We start from the raw sequence: 18,975 nt of genomic DNA, 5'->3' as shown, positions 1-18,975 counted from the left end.
TTGGAGAGAACAAGTTAGGTACTGATCTTCACTTTGGCCTCACTAGTAGAGTCACCAAAAATCTATTAGTGAATAGATTCATCCTTCCACAAATTCAACCAAATGATCCTATAATGCCAAAGACAAAAGATGATATCTAAAACCTACTATTGGGTAAGTTTTTATTAATCACTTCCCTTTAAATTTTATAGAAGTACAATTGCCTCAAAAGATATCCAAGGAATGGGATTAATGATATGCCTTTAACTGGAAGGCACAAATGTGAGCCACCATCTATACATTTTATGGGATAGATGAGAGAATTTACAAATGAGTAAATCCAAATTGAAACTCAAAGGTTCTCAACTAAACATTCACAATTAGTAGAGTGAGGAGTGTTAGAAACAATAGTCCACTAAGATAACTGAGAGGGTGGGGTGGGGGGTGAACCAGTTATCCAATAATTAAACATTTATCTACCTTCAACAATCTTATCCATTCAACCAAAGTAAACAATAACCATAACAAGATGCACATACACAATTATACTAGATATGTTAACTAGGGAAACCTTTGATTAGAGGAAAAACCTTGGTAGGAATGATGCCCACAAGATGATGTACTAATATAAATATTCCTTGTTAGAGGATGGACCCTGTTAGGAGTCTATTACAATATTTAGTACATATGAGTCCCTGTTAGGAGACTTTGAATCCTTGTTAGAAGATTCCAACCCTGTTAGGATTTATGCCAACCCTGTTAGGAGTTGTAGAAGATAGAAGGACCTACTATCCAAATAGCTTCTAGGGCAAGATCACCAAATTCACTGTCCAACTGATCTTTCAACTATTACTTTTAGAATAATTGTATGCAATATACTTTGACTTCTTTCCTCTATCCTGTCAACTGTACCAATCACTATTAGACTTTGTAGACCAGGTCAAAAAACCTTGGATCATAGTATCCAAGTTCGGATCACACAATGAAACTTTGACAATGAAGTCTCCTTGACCTTCACTCTGCTTTTCTTAACTTCACATTCCACTCCTTGTGCTACTTACAATCATTTGTACATCTCACTCCTTCTTTGTACATGATAAAGGAAAATGTCCTTCCTTTATGGCGAGTCCATAAAATAATTCCTTGAGTTGGCTATTACACCTTCTCAATCAATTTTTATAAGATCATATTGAGAACCCATTACACTTAGCGATAACATTAATCTTCTACCATGCAACTTGAATAATTTTTCTTACACATAACATTATGACGAGCGAACTTAACCACATCATCTCCAACATGTCTTCTTCATATCTGTAACTTTGGTTTCTCAGTATAACAAATCTGCTATAAGATATAACAAGTTTACCAGAACATGCCTTTGTAAACTCTATCTCATAACATTCATCACCAAAACTTACATAACTTCTTCTAGAATTAATATCTTATGCTTTTGAGGTTAGCTACGTATACTAGACACATATTATAATCTCCCTTTAACCTCGCTTAGTGAAAATGCTCAATTGTCTATCCATACTAACTTGATCTTTTCGCTGTTCTTCTGTTAGATACCACATATAACTGCTATGTTGACATCAATGACAAACATAGCCATACATATAACATATCATTATAATAATGATCTAATCATGTTTCTACAACACTCCCCCATAGGAATATCATCAGCATTCACGCTTCCAACAAGGGGAGTATCAAAATAATCTATTTCAGACCGTGTAATACATGAAACTCCAAGTTTTCCTTGCACACACTAACACAATTTAGTGAATGGAAGAGTTTATTAGAGACAATTGAATTGACACCAAGATCAACAATATTTTAAATGAATATATTAAAACACACAAAGATATATAATATATTGCATTTGTCTTTTGATAAAATATAATAGTCCAAAGACTATTATTCTTGTACATACTAAGAATGCAATTTGAAAATGGAAAGAAAGTTTATATCCACCCAAGATTATTAGGAAACTAAACAAGAAACTCCCCCTTTTCTATAACCCATTGGCCTTTGAAAAGAAGCAAAACCCCTATTTTATCAATGCTTTTACAATATACAAAACTTTCAAATATCACATGATTATAAATTAAATTCAAATAATTTCTTTTGTGTCGTACATTGCTACTAGCATGTATATACTTATTAGATAAAAAATATAACAATAGCTATCTTTCTAAAGAGACCTATTTTCATCAAATTATAAGATCTAATAAGTACCTCAAAAAGGATATCTCTAAACACATTTTATTTTATATATATACATATATAATGTATTTTTAAATTTTTTAAATAATTTTTAAAAAAGGTTAATGTTGAAATAAGATTCTTAAAAAAAGTCCTTAAAACTTTTTTAGACTATTTATATTTATAAACGATAAGAAGGTATGGACACTACCAAACCAAATATCCTATTAAACATGTGCTATCCAACTATACCATTGCAGCCTCTGTCTTTTATAATGGACAGTATGGAGAAAATCTACTACCAAACCAAATGCACTATTAAATAATAATAATAAATAAGTGCTACAGTAAGTAAATGATTTTGTTTTTGTTTAATTTGCTCCACATCTGTTGAGATGCAACTTGTTACCCTTGATGAAGATGAATTTGAAGCCTAGGATAGACGACATCAACATTGAATTTAATACTTGAAATAAATCTATAGATCAAGATTTTCATTACAGACACCTGCAAGGCTTAAATAATTAAACTAGTCTAGTTTCAGATTTATAAATCTGGCAGTGCACCAGACCTCGCAGCATGTGCCTCCTCTGAGATAGTAAATCTAAAAACTTAAAATAGTGTCAATGAAGTGACGGTTTGATTAGGCCGACTGTTCGCACCACGTGATATGTTCTGTTTGTCTCAATTTCTATTCAAAGTCTCGTTAGTATTCTTTCTTGTTTTCAAAAGTTAATTTTGTATATCTTAAATTCTTTTCAAGATATATCAAATTTTCACAAAGTTTCTTAATGTAAGATTTTCGCAATTTATTATTTGTTTGATGTTATTTGATATTTTATTTCTTAATACTCTGTTTTATAGGTATAGGCATTTCAATGAGAACTTTTTCTTTCTTTCTTTCTTTCTTTTTCATATATAACTGTTTATTTATAAGATATTCAAACTAGTAACGAAAGAAAGCAAGAGCTAGTGTGTTTATTGGCTAGTATAACATTGTTGTTTTTACCAAAATCTTTTTCTAAAGATTAACATTCATAACACTTTTTGTAGTCCACTGAAAAACCACGCCCAACTACCAATCGCATTTTTCGTACTCCATTGAAGAGCTACGCCCAACAATCATTCCCACCAATTATTCAAACCAGCCCCGTTTTAAGCTCCATTAGTGGGTTAGCTATTGTACACAATATCTTTGGCTATAATTAGTTTCTCTCTCTTTCTATTAATTGAAGTGCTGTAAGCATTCTTAGTTGTATCAGAAAGCCTGTTCTGTGATTACCGATCTTCCATGGCTGCAAGAATGTTAATCCCCACGCTTGTCCTCCATGCCCTAATATCTTATTCTTGGGCTTTGGTAGCAGAGAAGAATGTTGTGTTCTACATGCACGACATAGTGAAGATGGCCAACCCAACAGCGGTAGTAGTGGCAGGAGTAAATGGGACCTCCTCAGAGCTCTTAACGTTTGGAACTGTTTTGGTTATGGATGACCTTCTGACTGAAGGCCCATCTCGCTTCTCCTCTATTGTGGGAAGGGCCAAAAGAATGTATTCGAGCTCAGATGTGAAGGGCTATGCAATTTTCATGATGTTCACTCTTGTCTTTGAGAATAAGGAGTACAATGGGAGCACACTTGAATTCCATGGAACAGATCTCTGGAAGAAGACCTCTGGAAGAGAGCTTTCTGTGGTGGGAGGAACGGGGCAATTTAGGTATGCTCGTGGGTATGCCATCTTAACTGATAACGCTGATCCGGACGAGTATACGGCTTATCTCAAATTCAACACTACCCTCCGAGTAGATTATAATCTTCTCTCATGACTTTCCTCTCTAGATTGGGCGCGTCCCTTTGTTCCTATTCTACTAATATTTGAGTTTTTTAAGCGAGTCTATTATGACTAGCGCAACATTAGTTATTCATAGATATTTTTATCAAGATTTATTGTATAATTTTTGATTCAAATTCATTGAGCTATGTTTTATGACAAGTGATTGGCACGAATCTATGGAAGTCATTCATTCCAGTACTAACTTGAGTGCTCTTAACTAGGAGTTTCCTCCATGAGCTTAACCTTTGAGATTTGTCTTTTTTTGATGAATAGTCCCTTCCTTATATTAAAAAAATAAATAAATAAAGTTACATATTCACAAAAACAGGGGCTAGGGGAAACAAGATCACCTTGCGAGTTCATACGGCCACAGGCCGGAAATCAACTATTCATCAAAAAACTTTTAGAAATCAATAGAAAACAAAGAAATCCTCATGTTGCTAGCGTAGTGCCAGCTGAGGGAGGAGGATCCTTATCATCAGAGCCCCACCCAAGGGTGGGATGAGTAGATGACTCAGGGCAAGCCCATCTATCATCAGCAACAACATCATTATCTTCATCTTTCTCTCCCTCAGGCTTGGGAGGAGAAATGGCTAAGTCTAGCTGGGGAAACACCCACTTGGGGTCTAAGTGAGCGGAGGTCCAACCGGTAGCAGGAGTAGGAGGAGCCATTGGGGACCACCTCGGACTAGACCTCCACAGAGGCGAGGTAGAGCAATGCTGACCACCAAAACCTCTAGAAGAGCAACGCCGACCAAAAGCACCACCGCTAGGAGATTTGTCTTTTGAAAAGAATTAAAAACAATATTATTCAAACTATTGACCATTTAAACTTTCTACACAATCAAATGAAAATTAAGAAAATATGGGAGCATTATCAAGTATTTTGTGTTGTAGTAAATGAAAAAAAGAATAAAATGTGGTGGTTGGGAGGAGGGGATACTAATAATTTAATTTTCAAATAATTAAATAAGGATTTATTAGATTGAGTGTTTTCTATATTCCTACATATCAAAGATCTATCATTTCCATCTTCTTAATTTAAGTAAGGAAAATAATTTGCATGTTTGAAACTACATCTATGTGCTATTTTGATAATGTGTATATTAAATAATCTCAAAATATATTAAAGCAACAAATAAAATCACAATCCTTGTGTTATCCCTCCCCAATTTAATACAATACATAAGATTTTCATTCCATATATACAAGAAAAATAAAGGATAATTGAGATTTTCAACAATTAAAAGATTCTTTTGAAAGTTTAAATTTTTTTAAGAGATCAAATAAGGAACTTTAAAAATGTTCTTTAGATGTCCTTATATCTCAAGGGTTCAACATCTCCATCTTCATAAATTAAATATATTGTCACAATTGCATATAAGCATTGAAATGATAAAGCATAACAATAAATAATACACACAACAACAGAAGACGTAATACCATGATTTGTTCTTAAGGAAACCATGGCCAAGGGGAAACCCTGGTGGGGATTAAATTCGCTAGATAATGCACTAGTATGAGAGTGTCCTTGTTAAAGGAGATGACTCTATTAGGAGTCATTACATTACGTTTATCACTTCTGTCGTAGTAAGGATACAAGGCCATGTTAAAGGTTTGCAACCTTGCTAGGAGCTGAGAGAAAAAAAAGGGAGCTCACTACTCAAGGATGAAGGGTAAACCCATCTTTTGAACTCACCATCCAATAAAAATAATGTATTATGATAAAAGTAAGAACTATATACAACGTCAGACTGTTGTGTTAGTCCTGATGAAGCACACATCTTCTCTTATCTAGCATCAAGTCTTGTACATAGTATTATATCATATTTACATACTCTTGCATACCAAAAAGACTTTCCTTTATACCCTTACAATTTTTTAATTCTATAGCTTCACTTACACTAAACCAAACATGCTCATGGTGAATGGATGATTCTATCCAAGAGTCAAGTCCTTGTATCTCATCCCACTATTGCCAAACCTTTATGAGGGTTATGAGGCATTCTATGTGGAGATAATGTGTCCAATAGTTTAGAGAGATTTGAAACTTTGGAAGCTTGGCATCGTACTTTTACGAGGGTTATGAGACATTTCATGTGGAGATGGTGTGCCCAATGGTGTTTCGAAGATGGACGATAGCTCCATAACTATGAGAAAGTCTCACTCCTCTATAACATATTTTCAAAGTATAATTTCTACAAAATGTTTCCTTTAGTTGTTACATTAAGTGTGGGTGTTGGAGTTAATGTTCCAACAATACTCAATAATAATTGTTGCACATGTGGCAAATCTGTTGGGTTGCTGGCAACACAAGTTTAGTTTTAGGTGTAGGTCAAAGAGTTCTAGTTTGAATCAAGTTCTTATTGTAGATGTGTTAGAGTTAGGTGTCAATAAGTTTCAGTTAGTTGTCAACTTTGTGTGTGTTGTCAATCATGAAATAGTTTGCTGTCAATCTAATTAGTAGTCATTTAGAAATGTTGTTGGGTCAAGCTATTATATAAATTTGCATCTATTATTCGATAAAATTAAGTTGGAAGATCTTTCTTTTTCTGTTTAGTTTGTGTTGTTCTATTTTTCCAATATGTACTTCACAAAATGTCTACAACATAGTAGTCTAATATGAGGAGAGAAACCTTTCTTTGTCTAACTTTCTATTCAAAGTATCATTAATATTATTTGTCTTCATAAAATTTTTTGTTATGAAGTGTTTACAGGTTACCAAAGTTGCAGAATTTAAAATAGGGGATAAAAATAGAGCAACTTAAAACTTAAAATAGTGTCAATGAATTCACGCTTTGATTAGGCCGACTGTTCGCACCCCGTGAAATGTTCTGCTTGTCTCAATTTCCATTCAAAGTCTCGTTAGTACTCTTTCTTGTTTTCAAAAGTTTTGTTATCAAGGGTTAACAGATTATGAAAGCATAACAGTGAAGATTGTGCGTCTAAAGGTAGCATAGTTAATTTTGCATATCTTAAATTCTTTTCAAGATATATCAGATATTCACAAAGTTTCTTAATGTAAGATTTTCGGAATTTATAATTTGTTTGATGTTATCTCATATTTTATTTCTTAATACTCTGTTTTATACCTATGGGCATTTCATTGAGAACTTTTTCTTTCTTTCTTTCTTTCTCATATATAACTGTTTATTTATAAGATATTCTAACTAGTACCGAAAGAAAGCAAGAGCTAGTGTGTGTTTATTGGCTAGTACAATATTGTTGTTTTTACCAAAATCTTTTTGTAAAGATTAACAGTCATAATACTTTTTGTACTCCACTGAAAAATCACGCCCAACTACCAATCACATTTTTCATACTCCATTGAAGAGCTCATTCCCACCAATTATTCAAACCAGCCCCATTTTAATCTCCACAAGTGAGTTAGCTATTATACACAATCATTTTGGCTATTAGTATCGCTCTTTCTATTAAATGAAGTACTGTAAATATTCTTAGTTGTATCAGAAAGATAATATACTCAACTGATTCTCACCTATCATACCAACCTTCAAATGTGGACTGACTATAATACTAATTTTTTTTTGTCCAGCCTCGTCAGGAATTCTGCCATTCGTATTTCTCTCTTTCTATTAATTGAAATATTGTAAGTATTCTTAGTTGTATCAGAAAGCCTGTTCTGTGATTACAGATCTTTCATGGCTGCAAGAATGTTAATCCTCACGCTTGTCCTCCATGCCCTAATATCTTCTCTTGGGCTTTGGTAGCAGAGAAGAATGTTGTGTTTTACATGCACGACATAGTGAAGAGAGCCAACCCAACAGCGGTAGTAGTGGCAGGAGTAAATGGGACATCATCAGAGCTCTTAAGGTTTGGAACTGTTTTGGTTATGGATGACCTTCTGACTGAATGCCCATCTCGCTTCTCCTCTCTTGTGGGAAGGGCCAAAGGTTTTTATGCCGGCTTAGATGTGAAAGGCTATGCAATTCACATGATGTTCTCTCTTGTCTTTGAGAACAAGAAATACAATGGGAGTACGCTTGAATTCCATGGAACAGATATGTGGACAAAGCCTTCTGGAAGAGAGCTTTCTGTGGTGGGAGGAACGGGAAAGTTCAGGTATGCTCGTGGGTATTCCATTATTACTGATAATCCTGATCCAGATGAGTATAAGGGTTATCTCAAATTCAATACTACCTTCCGGGTAGATTGAGATCTTAAAATTCCTTCCCTTCCTAGATTCATCTTTTAATAATTGAAATAAATCATATTTGATTGTTTTTTAGTTCCTTATTTTATATTCTTATACATAGTTTTTCTTAAATAGGACTCTCTTTCACACACATATATATAGAAGTGTGTGCAGATCAGCATTGGCTTAAATTGTAATGATCATATTGTGCATATTTTGGCATTTTGAAATAATTATAAAAAATTAGTCTTCAATTTTATTTAGTTGACTTAAAGGAGATGAGTTTTTGAGAAGAAATATCTTTGAACCTCCCTTTCAAATATCATACTTGTTACATATAATTTTTTCTTGAGAATTTTGATTCTAGAATGCTATAATTTGTGAATCAACACTCTTCCTTTTTCATTAGCTGTATATATTTTTAAGATTTCAATACATATTAAATAGAGAAATATGTCTAGTGGTTTATTGTAGATTTATTAAGTTCATAATGTATTAAAAAATAAACTGGTAATATTTGATAATAAATTATAAAGTGTGGGCTAGTTAATATGAGAGAAAAGCAAAAGAAATAAGGCATGCTAATTAATGGGAGGGAATGTCAACCTTTGTAATTAATGATATACCCACTACATATAGAGTTGTTAATCCATGAATTTAGATAGTTACATGTTTGTCCATCCTTTTAAAGAAAACTAGTTATCTACTTATATATATTTTGGATTGAATCAACAAAGAAAGGGCCATAGCTAGTTTATGATGCTTTAACTTGCTGCATGGCCGAAATGGTCTAGGGTAACACTATATATATTTTTAATGGTTCTTGGGATTCAAGGCTCTCTCTATGTCTTCTTTATCAAAAACAAAGAAAGAGCCATAATACGAGAGGACACAAGTTAGCACATTACAACCACACCTCAGGCCATTATAAGTTCAAGAGTAAGAACTTTTCAACACCAAAAATCAACAAAAGGACCAAGACACATAAACAAAAATAAATTAGCATACCCGTTTCTATTACTATAATCAATAGAGTTTTCATCAAAATTAAAACACATATGAGTATCATATTTCTCAACCATCCACTTAACTAATAAGGGAGCATTCTTCCACATGCTACAAGTGATGCAATGAATGCAAGAGAACCTTAGAAGAAAATTCCTAAATTTACAATTAGATATGCCACAATGAAGATGGCCAATGATCTAAGATCTAAAGAAGAATATCTTCTAACATCAAATTCTTCTTGTCTTTTTCTTTCACAACCTTTGACCTAATCAATCTCATTACACCTAGCTTTATCACTTTAGTAATCACTAACCAATGTACACTTTATCTTTTCTAGTTTGACTCCACCTCTCACATCATTGAACTACTTTGCATTCTCTAATCCACTTGTAAGATTCTATTACTTATCCAATAGCTTCTTACCAGTCCCCATTTGTACCATAATCATCCAATCGTCCATAGACTTCAATTTCACTAGTTCATATTCAATTATCAAATTCTTCAATAACTATATCATCTCATAAACCTTTTCAACCACCCACTACAAATATATCACCTTTTGATCCAAAGCAATTTGATATCCTAAATTGTACATCCTCAACATACTTAAAAGTTCTTATCTTTCATTTCTTCTTCAAAGGAAGTAAAGTGAATCTTTAAGCATCTTTTACAATTAATAAAATATTCCCTTGGAAATAATGAATATCACTATCATCATATTGTTAAGGTTTGCCCAATTAAACAAGGAAAACACTCATGTTAGCCACACCACACAATACATCATCTCAATATGGTTCAATTTTTAAATTAATCCAACACAATTCTTTCACTTCCACCATATGATCACCCTTAAACCAAATTAATCCTACAAGGACAAGAATCTTTGAGTCTCCTTGTAAGACTTTGCCTTAGGGAAAAATTCACCCAGGAACTAAGAACTCAAACACAAGCACAACTGTAGACCAAAAATGAATATGATCAATTAATTAGAGTATGTCCTAATACATTGCTCTGTTTGGTATATGATTGTCAAACACACTAGGAGTGCCTATATATAAAGGCCTCTCAAGAATTACCTAGAATGTCTCTAAAAAGAACCAGGAGATAAGATAAGCATCATGACAACTAAGAACATGCCTTATCCATCATTCTAGATGAGTGGATAAGAATTACAAGGTTGTAGACACCATGTGCTTAATTAGTTTGCTAACTCCTATGTTGTAGACACCATGTGCATAAAAGAGGTTTGAACTCCTATGTTGTCAACATTACAACTCACAAGAGTGCACATACTCCTAGGTGACTAATAAATAAATAATAAAAATATACATTAACCTAAGTAAACTTAAGTAAGTGTAAATAGTAAATAGTTATTTACACAAACGTCCCCCCTTAAGTGCAACTTAGGGGAATGCCCTTAAGCTTACGAAAATAGGATGAAGATGCATAATGGGTCCTGACTACTAGGCCAAGTTAGGTACCCACGTACATAATGATATGAATCTCTCATAAAGTGGGGAAAGAGGGAAAACCTCATGGGAAAAACCCTCCCCCAAAAAGAAAGGAAAAGGGATGCATGGATGGATGGAGTAATCAAGACCCTCCTAAAGGTAGTGTGCCAACTAGAGAGAAATGCTCCAATGTAGAAGCTAATCCATGAATTTTGAATTATGTTCCTCCCCTTTGGAAGAAACAAAGGTAAGGGTACAAAGTAGATGCATTTCCTGTATAGAGAAGGAATCTCTAAGATGAACGCTATCTCTGAAACCTGTTCAAGTGTCCCTGTGTCAATGCTGATGATGGCTTCCTCCAAAACTGTTGAGAAGAAGTGCAGATCAAACAAGAAGTGATGTAGAACCTATTTCAAAAAACCAACAGTCTTCTCAAATGACAAATAGACCTCCTGGAGATGCTGTACATAAGTATCCACAATCACATCAGCCCAAAAAGATTGATCATGTAGAGAATGGACATGAGGATTAGGGTGGGCCCTCGCAACAAAAGTAGAAGGATCATCCTCAGCAAAGAGAAGCAGTAAATCATCAAAGAAGTCTTCCAAATTTTCTATGTGTGACTCCATGAACAGAGCTGAAATGTCTGACAAGAAGTCATCACCTAGAAGACAAAGTGTACCCTGCAGTGTTGAAGTACATGAATCTGTCACTACAGAAATGAATGAATTATTTGCCTCAAAGAGAAGACAAATATCATCAATAGTGTCTCTCACATCTTCAATGTTAGACTCCATGAATAGGCCTACAAGGGAAGGAAATCTTTGCATGAAGGTAGAGTAGGAAGACATAAAGGGTCCTGCTGTACTGAATCTGAAGCATCTATGGGTAGAACATGATCAATATGAGCAATAGGAGCTGGAGGTGTGATCTCATCTGAAGAGAAGTCAGCTGCAACTAGAGGTAAAATATCTTTTGGGAATGGAAGAATGTTTGGATCTCCATACTTCTCCCAAAGATACATCCAATAATCATGTGGAGGCCATATCTTGGCAACCAGCTTATGATAATCAGAAGAAGAGAGACTGGTAAGAATGATAATGATCAGTCTACCAATAGGTGGCTTTTTTTCATCAGAGATCAAGTCATTGGAACATAAATAAGGAAATACTTCCTTATGCTCTCTTCTAAGATGATCAAGGAGTGTATCCCTCCATGTTTGATAGTTTGTTTTTGTCAACTTGTGTCTAATGCCATACCGACATGTGAAACAATACTCCTCCATGAGATCAATCAATGAACCCCCCAAAGAATCAAAGAATAATGAATCAAAGAACCCCCCAATGTATGATTTAGGCACTTGATAGCCACTTGCCAATTTAGGGCCTATTTCTTAAAGCAGTATTTCTGTCTATAGAACCTATAATCTAATTTCATATCTAGAAAGTAGACAAAATAATATGCACTTTCAAAAAAAATAGAATTTGATTTGGAGTTCAGATGAGCCCGTACTAAGCATTTTAAGTGGCAAAAATTGGGATTTGCGAGTTGCAAACAAATTTAGGAACAGAGATTTCAAACCACCTACACCAATGTGTAGATCATGAAAAGGTAGAAAAAAATTGCTCGCAAAAAAGAGTCCGTATGAGGGAGATATCGTTGTTTGAAAATCGCTGCTGCTGTTATTTTTTTTTGAATCGCCACCATCACGCCTCCAAAAATCAAATGGCTCTAGATTTTGCCTTAGATGTCTGATTTGGATGAAACAAAATCTGATCTAGGGTTTTTTTGACCTTCTAAATGTGATGCAAATATCTAATTTGCACTAGCAAGCACTAATCATCACCTGCAAAAAATCTCTCCTATGGCCCGATGGACAAAAAAATTCCAGAAAATAATGTAGATCCAAAAAAAATAGTAGAGATGCAGATCTAAAAATTAAATGTAAAGATTTGAAATGATCATACCAAAATTACAAATCGGGCCTTCAGCTACTAGTTTGCAAATAATTTGCCTCACAATTGACTTTGGCCTAGGGTAGTCAAATTTATAGCCGATTTTCACCGAATCAGCATTCTTGACACAATGGCAAGGTTATATCTAGCTCTAGATGCTCCCAATTTCTATAGTACTCCATATTCAAGCTGAGGTGCTAAAGCAATAGTGGTCTTGAATGACTATGTGATGAGAAAATCTCCAAGTTGCTCTGATACCATGTAAGAATTTTCCTTAGGGCAAAATTCACCTAGGAACTAAGAACTCAAACACAACACAATAGTAGACCAAAAATAGATATGATTAATTAATCAGAGTATGTCCTAATACATTACTCTGTTCACTATATGATTTCCAGACACACTAGGAGTGCCTGTATATAAAGGCCTCTCAAGAAGCACCTAGAATGTCTCTAGAAAGAACCAGGAGATAAGATAAGCATCATGACAACTAAGCACATGCCTTATCCATCATTCTAGATGAGTGGATAAGAATGAGAAGGTTGTAGACACCATGTGCTTAATTAGTGTGCCTAACTCCTGTGTTGTACACACCATGTGCATAAAAGAGGTGCGAACTCCTATGTTGTCAACATGACAACTCACAAGAGTGCACATACTCCTAGGTGACTAATAAATAAATAATAAAAATATGCATTAACCTAAGTAAACTTAAGTAAGTGTAAATAGTAAATACTTATTTACACCAACACTCCTCAATCCTAACTTTAGTACCATTTCTTTACACAAAAGGTTATCCATACTTCCACCATCTTTTATCACCTTGAAATATTTACTTTATAATTTAAAAAGAATTTGAAAATAAGTTCAATCTTTTCATAGGCTCTAATTTCTTATTAATCAACACAACCCTTCTAAACATGAGAGATTATCTCATCTTAGGTGTAGCTTCCCTTTCAACATGTCCCTCATGTACCAATATGTTCTTTTTTTTTTTTACTAGAACCAACCAAACATTAGAAATCTCTATGTCCAACATTTCCACATCCAAAAGAAGTACTTTTGAATACTACATTGCCTCTTATCCTTTCACAAATCTTATAATTAAGTAATCACAAGTTTTTCTTTTCCTTTAGGTCGACAACTATCACATCTCTAAAATAATTTTAGTTCATAATCCTTTAGCATGAACATAGCCTTAAGTATAAAAACCATAACTGTTCACTAAGTGATATTAGGTTCACCATTATATTTCATATATTTTAAAAATATTTCAGCATAAGGAAACATGACCTTTCAACATAGTCTATGCTAACCAAACTCTTTGAGGATATCTAACATATTCAAGTTTTAAAGAGTAATCCTCTAGTTCATTAATCCAATCTATTAATTTTCCCTTAGATATAAAGAACTAGAAAAGAATGCAACATCGATTCTATGGCTCTTACCCATTTGTGCCATAACTATTAATTATCTTTCCTTATTTGTATGAGTCTCCATTTCATCTACCTTCTCTTTGGCATCTTTAATTTTAACTATCAGAGTTACACTTGTGATACCCTTCCTAGTTTTCCTCATCTTAGATGAGCTTGATTTACTCATAAAGAATTTATTTTTTCCAAGTATTATCTAAGATCTCATCTTCAAGGGAATTTTTTATCGAGGGCTTAGTAAATTTCCTTTCTTCTTAGGGTTTTTCATTTGCAATGGGTTAATATTAATGATTTCAATATGGATGGAACTATGAGGGGGATTAATTTGTAGGTTAGATTCAATCTTAGAAAGTGTTAGTTTACATATTTATCAACTAGCTCTATCTTCTAAAACCTAGATAATATGATAAATGTAACCATAATTGAACTAATTAAAAAAAAAAACTATTGCTAAATAGTTGTATGCGTATTTTAAAATTTGGAAATTACCTTCTTATAATTAATGGTAAAGAAACAATGTTGGGGTTTTTTTAAACCTAAAAGGAAGAAGTAAGGCTTTTAACTTCAAATATTATAAAGACATTTGATACAAAAAAAAGGAAAGAATTTTTTTTTTAAAGATTGCATAATAGTTCATTACTTTGAAAGAAATTCATTCAACATCTCACAAATAAAAACAAGAGTAAATTTGATGCATTCATTTACTACTACCTTATCACATGAAAATAATTCACACCATTTGATTCATAAATCAAACATGTAGAACTTCAATATGATAGTTGCATTTCAGTTTATCATTTTCCATTAAAACATGAAATCAAAACATAAATTTGGAATGTTCTAATAATTCAGTCAGAGTTTACGCAAAATATCCTAAAAATGTGTTTGTAACCCATATTTAAACAATGCAAAGTAATGGTTTGAAGGGATGTTACTAATAAATAGTTCTTTAAAATTTAAAGAAATTAAAGATTGTTTAAAAGGAAAATCATAAAACTTCAAAAGATTTTCTAGATCCCACATCCTCTAAGCTTTCAATAAATGTGACATCGACTACTATAATCCTTTCACTACTTTAGTTTCCCTTACTTTACAGTGATACTCTAGGTACCTATTGGCGTAAAATTTGATGGTTTGATAGTTAGTAAAAATAGTAACTTGAAACTTAGTTTTCTAACTAGATAATTCCATTTTTGTAGCTTTGACTTCCTTTCGAATCACCCTGCCTTTGAACTTGAGAGCTTTGAGGAATGAATGCAAGTTACTAACTTGGTCTAACACCTTTGTGTTGCCTTCTTGTACCTTATTGATATTTTGAGCCAATAACTCATTGAATTTATTCTTCACCTCTTCCATCTCAACAATGTTTTCCTCATAATCATCAGTCAAATCAACATGATGTGTACTTATCAAGGGTTTGGTTGAGACAATTAAGGATCTTTTTATACAAGAAAATATTTGATTTATTAGAGTATAGCCACGAGAGGTTAATTATTGTAGGATTATCTATTGTTTTCTTGATTTATAATGTTGTGGGTTTTAATTCTAGTATTCTCCTAAGATTCCCATCAAGGACATACTAGTTTCTCTACTCTTTTCTCGTCTTCTATGATTCTAGAATTATAACTTTCCTTTTACTCATAACATTTATATATAGGTTCTTGAGAGAAGTTATGAGTGTAATCCCCTATTCCCACATCTATTCTATTGACTGTAATAAATCTTGAATCTTACCAATTCCATCATTGAATTTCTCAAGGAGTTCTATATCTTGAATGTGTAAAGGAGTGAAGGATTCACCTTTGAGAAAACTTCTAATAGATGCTAGTGGTTCTTTATAAGGTTGACATTTTGCTAGACATTAGTTTTACCTCACTAATCTAGATTGGTAGGCCCAATATCAACACATGAAATATTATAGTTTGTTTGTGTTATAATACCCATATAAATTTTCACTTTTAGTGGGTTCAACTATCTCTAGGGCATGATGTCTTGTGTTAGCATCAACAACATACCTAGACATCTATTTATTCATTTTTATCTTCTTTGTACTATTATAGAGTAGATAAATATAGTGTAATTTATAATTAATTAGGGTTACCTTTCTCATTTTCTTCTCTACCTTTTGGGTTACCCAAATAGGGGAGGAAAGATTGGCTCTGGTTGTTTTTACTCCCAGTGAACATGAAAGAGTTACAAGGGTAGTAGGTGTAGGAGAGGAATGTATTTCTATTATGGTTGATATGGTGTAATCTTACATAGTCTACTAATTCATTACATTAGGATCATCATCACTTTCCTTTTGTTTTATAGGGGTACTCTCTTCATTGAATTCATAGACACTTTTTGTTTTGACCCTATTTTTATGTAATTGTTGTCCATCTCCTCCACTTTAGGTATTCCATTTAGTTGGTTCAATATTTGTATTTTCATCAATTACCATAGGTGTAGCATGGGTTCCTCCTTGGATGAATGGTTAATACATGTTTCTTTATTAACATGTGCAACCTTTTTCCTCAATTACCTTCTAGCCAATCCATTAATCTTTTGATCATAGGAGTCGCCCATGATTATAAGTTAGATACCTTTAATTACTTTAGGCTGTCTCTAGAATGCATTTCTCTTTAAGCTCTTGATATTCAAGATTAATGACAACTTCCTGAGCTCTAATTGGGATGTTTCAATTGACCTTGAAGGATTGAATTTGTTGAAGTGTAAGCCTAGTAAAATTCCTCTTTAAAAAAAATAAACCCACTTATATTTTTAAAAATATACATCAATGTGCAATCATATGTTACATGTATAATATAGCTCAAAAAAACATGAAAGTAACAAAAAGATATAATCACACTTCTAAATTTTCTCCATTTTTATTTAATAAAATATACTAATAATTATGAAGGTTGTTGGCTCATTATGTAGGAGCATCCTTGGTTTCCTTGTAATCCTACACTTTTGTTCATTCTGTCAGTTGCTGCCGAGTTTTAGTTATTGTTGAGTGCCAGTTTTTAGTTATTATCGAGTGCCAATTTCTAGTTGTTGTCGAGTTCCAGTTATTGCTAAGTTCCAGTTGCTACCGAGTTCTAGTTACTATCGAGTGCTAGTTTCTAGTTGCTGCCAAGTTCCAGTGTGTGCCAAGTTATCCAGTGTGTGAAGAGTCATCTAGTGTGTGTTGAGTCATCTAGTATATGCTGAGTGAGCTTATTATTTGTTGATACTTAGTTCCTTCTTTAGCCAAGTTGTCTATGTTTTTGGTTCTTAGTGGGAGCCAACTTGCACATTTAATTTTGATCATGAATTTAATAATAGGATCTTATTTAGAGATGGGTGTTGACCATTTTAAGGTTTGCCTTTCTATTATGTAATGCTCTAGAATCTTCTGTAAGGCATTTTAACAAGTATAAATAGAGTGCTTAGGCTTGGGTTAAAGGGGCAGAACTTAGAGGGTTTGAAGAGGGAATGCATATGTGTCTACAAATGCAAATTTGATGTTGGATTGTGGATCTGGAAGTTGTATTTTGTAACTAGTTATAACCTAGAAGGCCTTACAGCTGGGCATGTATACTAATTATTTAATGAATCAATCAATATTTTGTTCTAGATCTCTCCTTGGTGTTGTTCTCTATTGTTTGCTTCTATTGTGTTTACTCTGCAAGGTGGTTTGGATAGCTAGGTATGCCCTTGGCCCTAGTTATTTCTTTCCCTCCTTGCATCAGGTGGTATTAGAGCTCGAGGTCCATCCTTGTGGAGATTGGATTAAATAAAACCCTAAGTGAATTTGGTTGTGGGGTAGTAAATCCGAGGATTTGACCTACAACTTGCAGAGGGTTACAATCTTGCAAGAACCTGATTTGTAAAAATGGTTCAAGGTAGAGGAAATGTTGATAATGCAATATTAGATACATTGAGACAAATTGTAGCTAGATTAGATGCTATAGAGACAACCTAGAGGAGAGGAGCACATCTTGATGATATGGATAATGATGAAGAAATAACACCAAAACCTAATCCAAAACCTAAAGAAGATCAAGATGAGGCAAGGTTGTTGAGAGTATTATCTAGGGAAAATTCAAAGCCTGCTATAGAAGTTGTTCCTTATGATGGAAAATTGGATACTAGTATTCTGTTAGATTGGATCTCTAAAATGGAGAAGTTCTTTGAGTATGAAAAAACTCTTGATAATAGGAAGGTGAAGATTATAGTTACTAGGTTGAAAAGACACGCCTCACTGTGGTGGGAGAATTTACAAATTCATAGACAAAGGTGAGAAAAGGAAAAGATTAGAACTTGGGTGAAGTGAAGAAAAAATTCCTTACTGTTGATTATCAAGTTAGCTTGTTGAGAAAAATGTAGGATTTGAGACAAAGAGACATGATTGTGAAGGAGTATACTAAGGAATTCTATAAATTGGACATCAGATCTGGACATGTGGATAATGATGTTGAGAAAATTGCAACTTACATAAATGGATTGAGATGTGGAATTCAAGATGAAATAAGTTTTGTGAAATTGGAAATTGTGGAGGAAGCATACCAATATTCCTTAAAAGCTAAGGAGATCTTGACAAAAAAGCATGAACAAAGATAAAGAGGTAGAGGTGGTAGATTCCAAAGAGGCAGAGGTAGATCTTATGGAGAAGGTGATAAATATGACAATTATGTGCAAGACAAGGGAAAATCTAAATGGAAGAAGGATGACAAAGGAAAGACCGAGTGGAAAGGTGGTGATTCTTATCGAGGAGGTACTGGTTCTTACCGAAGAAGAGGTAATTCTTATTCTAGAGGTGGATTTTGTGGTAATTGTTTCAAATGTGGTAAAGAAGGGCATAGATTCTTTGAATTTAGATCTTCTAAAAGTGTGCAAGGTAACATAAATATTGTGATTCAAGGAGATAATGAGGGTTCACCAAGTGGACCTGAGGCTAGAGAAAATCTAATGGTGAGAAGAACCTTATG

General features: G+C 33.6%; 1 protein-coding gene and 1 pseudogene across 1 annotated transcript; both read left to right on the top strand.

The window, feature by feature from the left end:
• Positions 1 to 3,368: 3,368 nt before the first annotated feature.
• Positions 3,369 to 4,176, top strand: LOC149553505 (pterocarpan synthase 1-like). The gene has a single exon (XM_089788931.1). It carries the CDS (start codon positions 3,479 to 3,481, stop codon positions 4,007 to 4,009), a length of 531 nt encoding a protein of 176 aa, XP_089645057.1. The 5' UTR covers positions 3,369 to 3,478; the 3' UTR covers positions 4,010 to 4,176.
• Positions 4,177 to 7,459: 3,283 nt separating this feature from the next.
• Positions 7,460 to 8,436, top strand: LOC149553504 (pterocarpan synthase 1-like; annotated as a pseudogene).
• The last annotated feature ends 10,539 nt before the right edge of the window (positions 8,437 to 18,975 follow it).

Source organism: Cupressus sempervirens, chromosome 6 (genome assembly GCF_028749045.1).
Source record: "Cupressus sempervirens isolate cs-2001-9-10 chromosome 6, ASM2874904v1, whole genome shotgun sequence".
NCBI classification, from domain to species: domain Eukaryota; kingdom Viridiplantae; phylum Streptophyta; class Pinopsida; order Cupressales; family Cupressaceae; genus Cupressus; species Cupressus sempervirens.
This window is presented reverse-complemented; position numbering and strand designations above follow the sequence as displayed.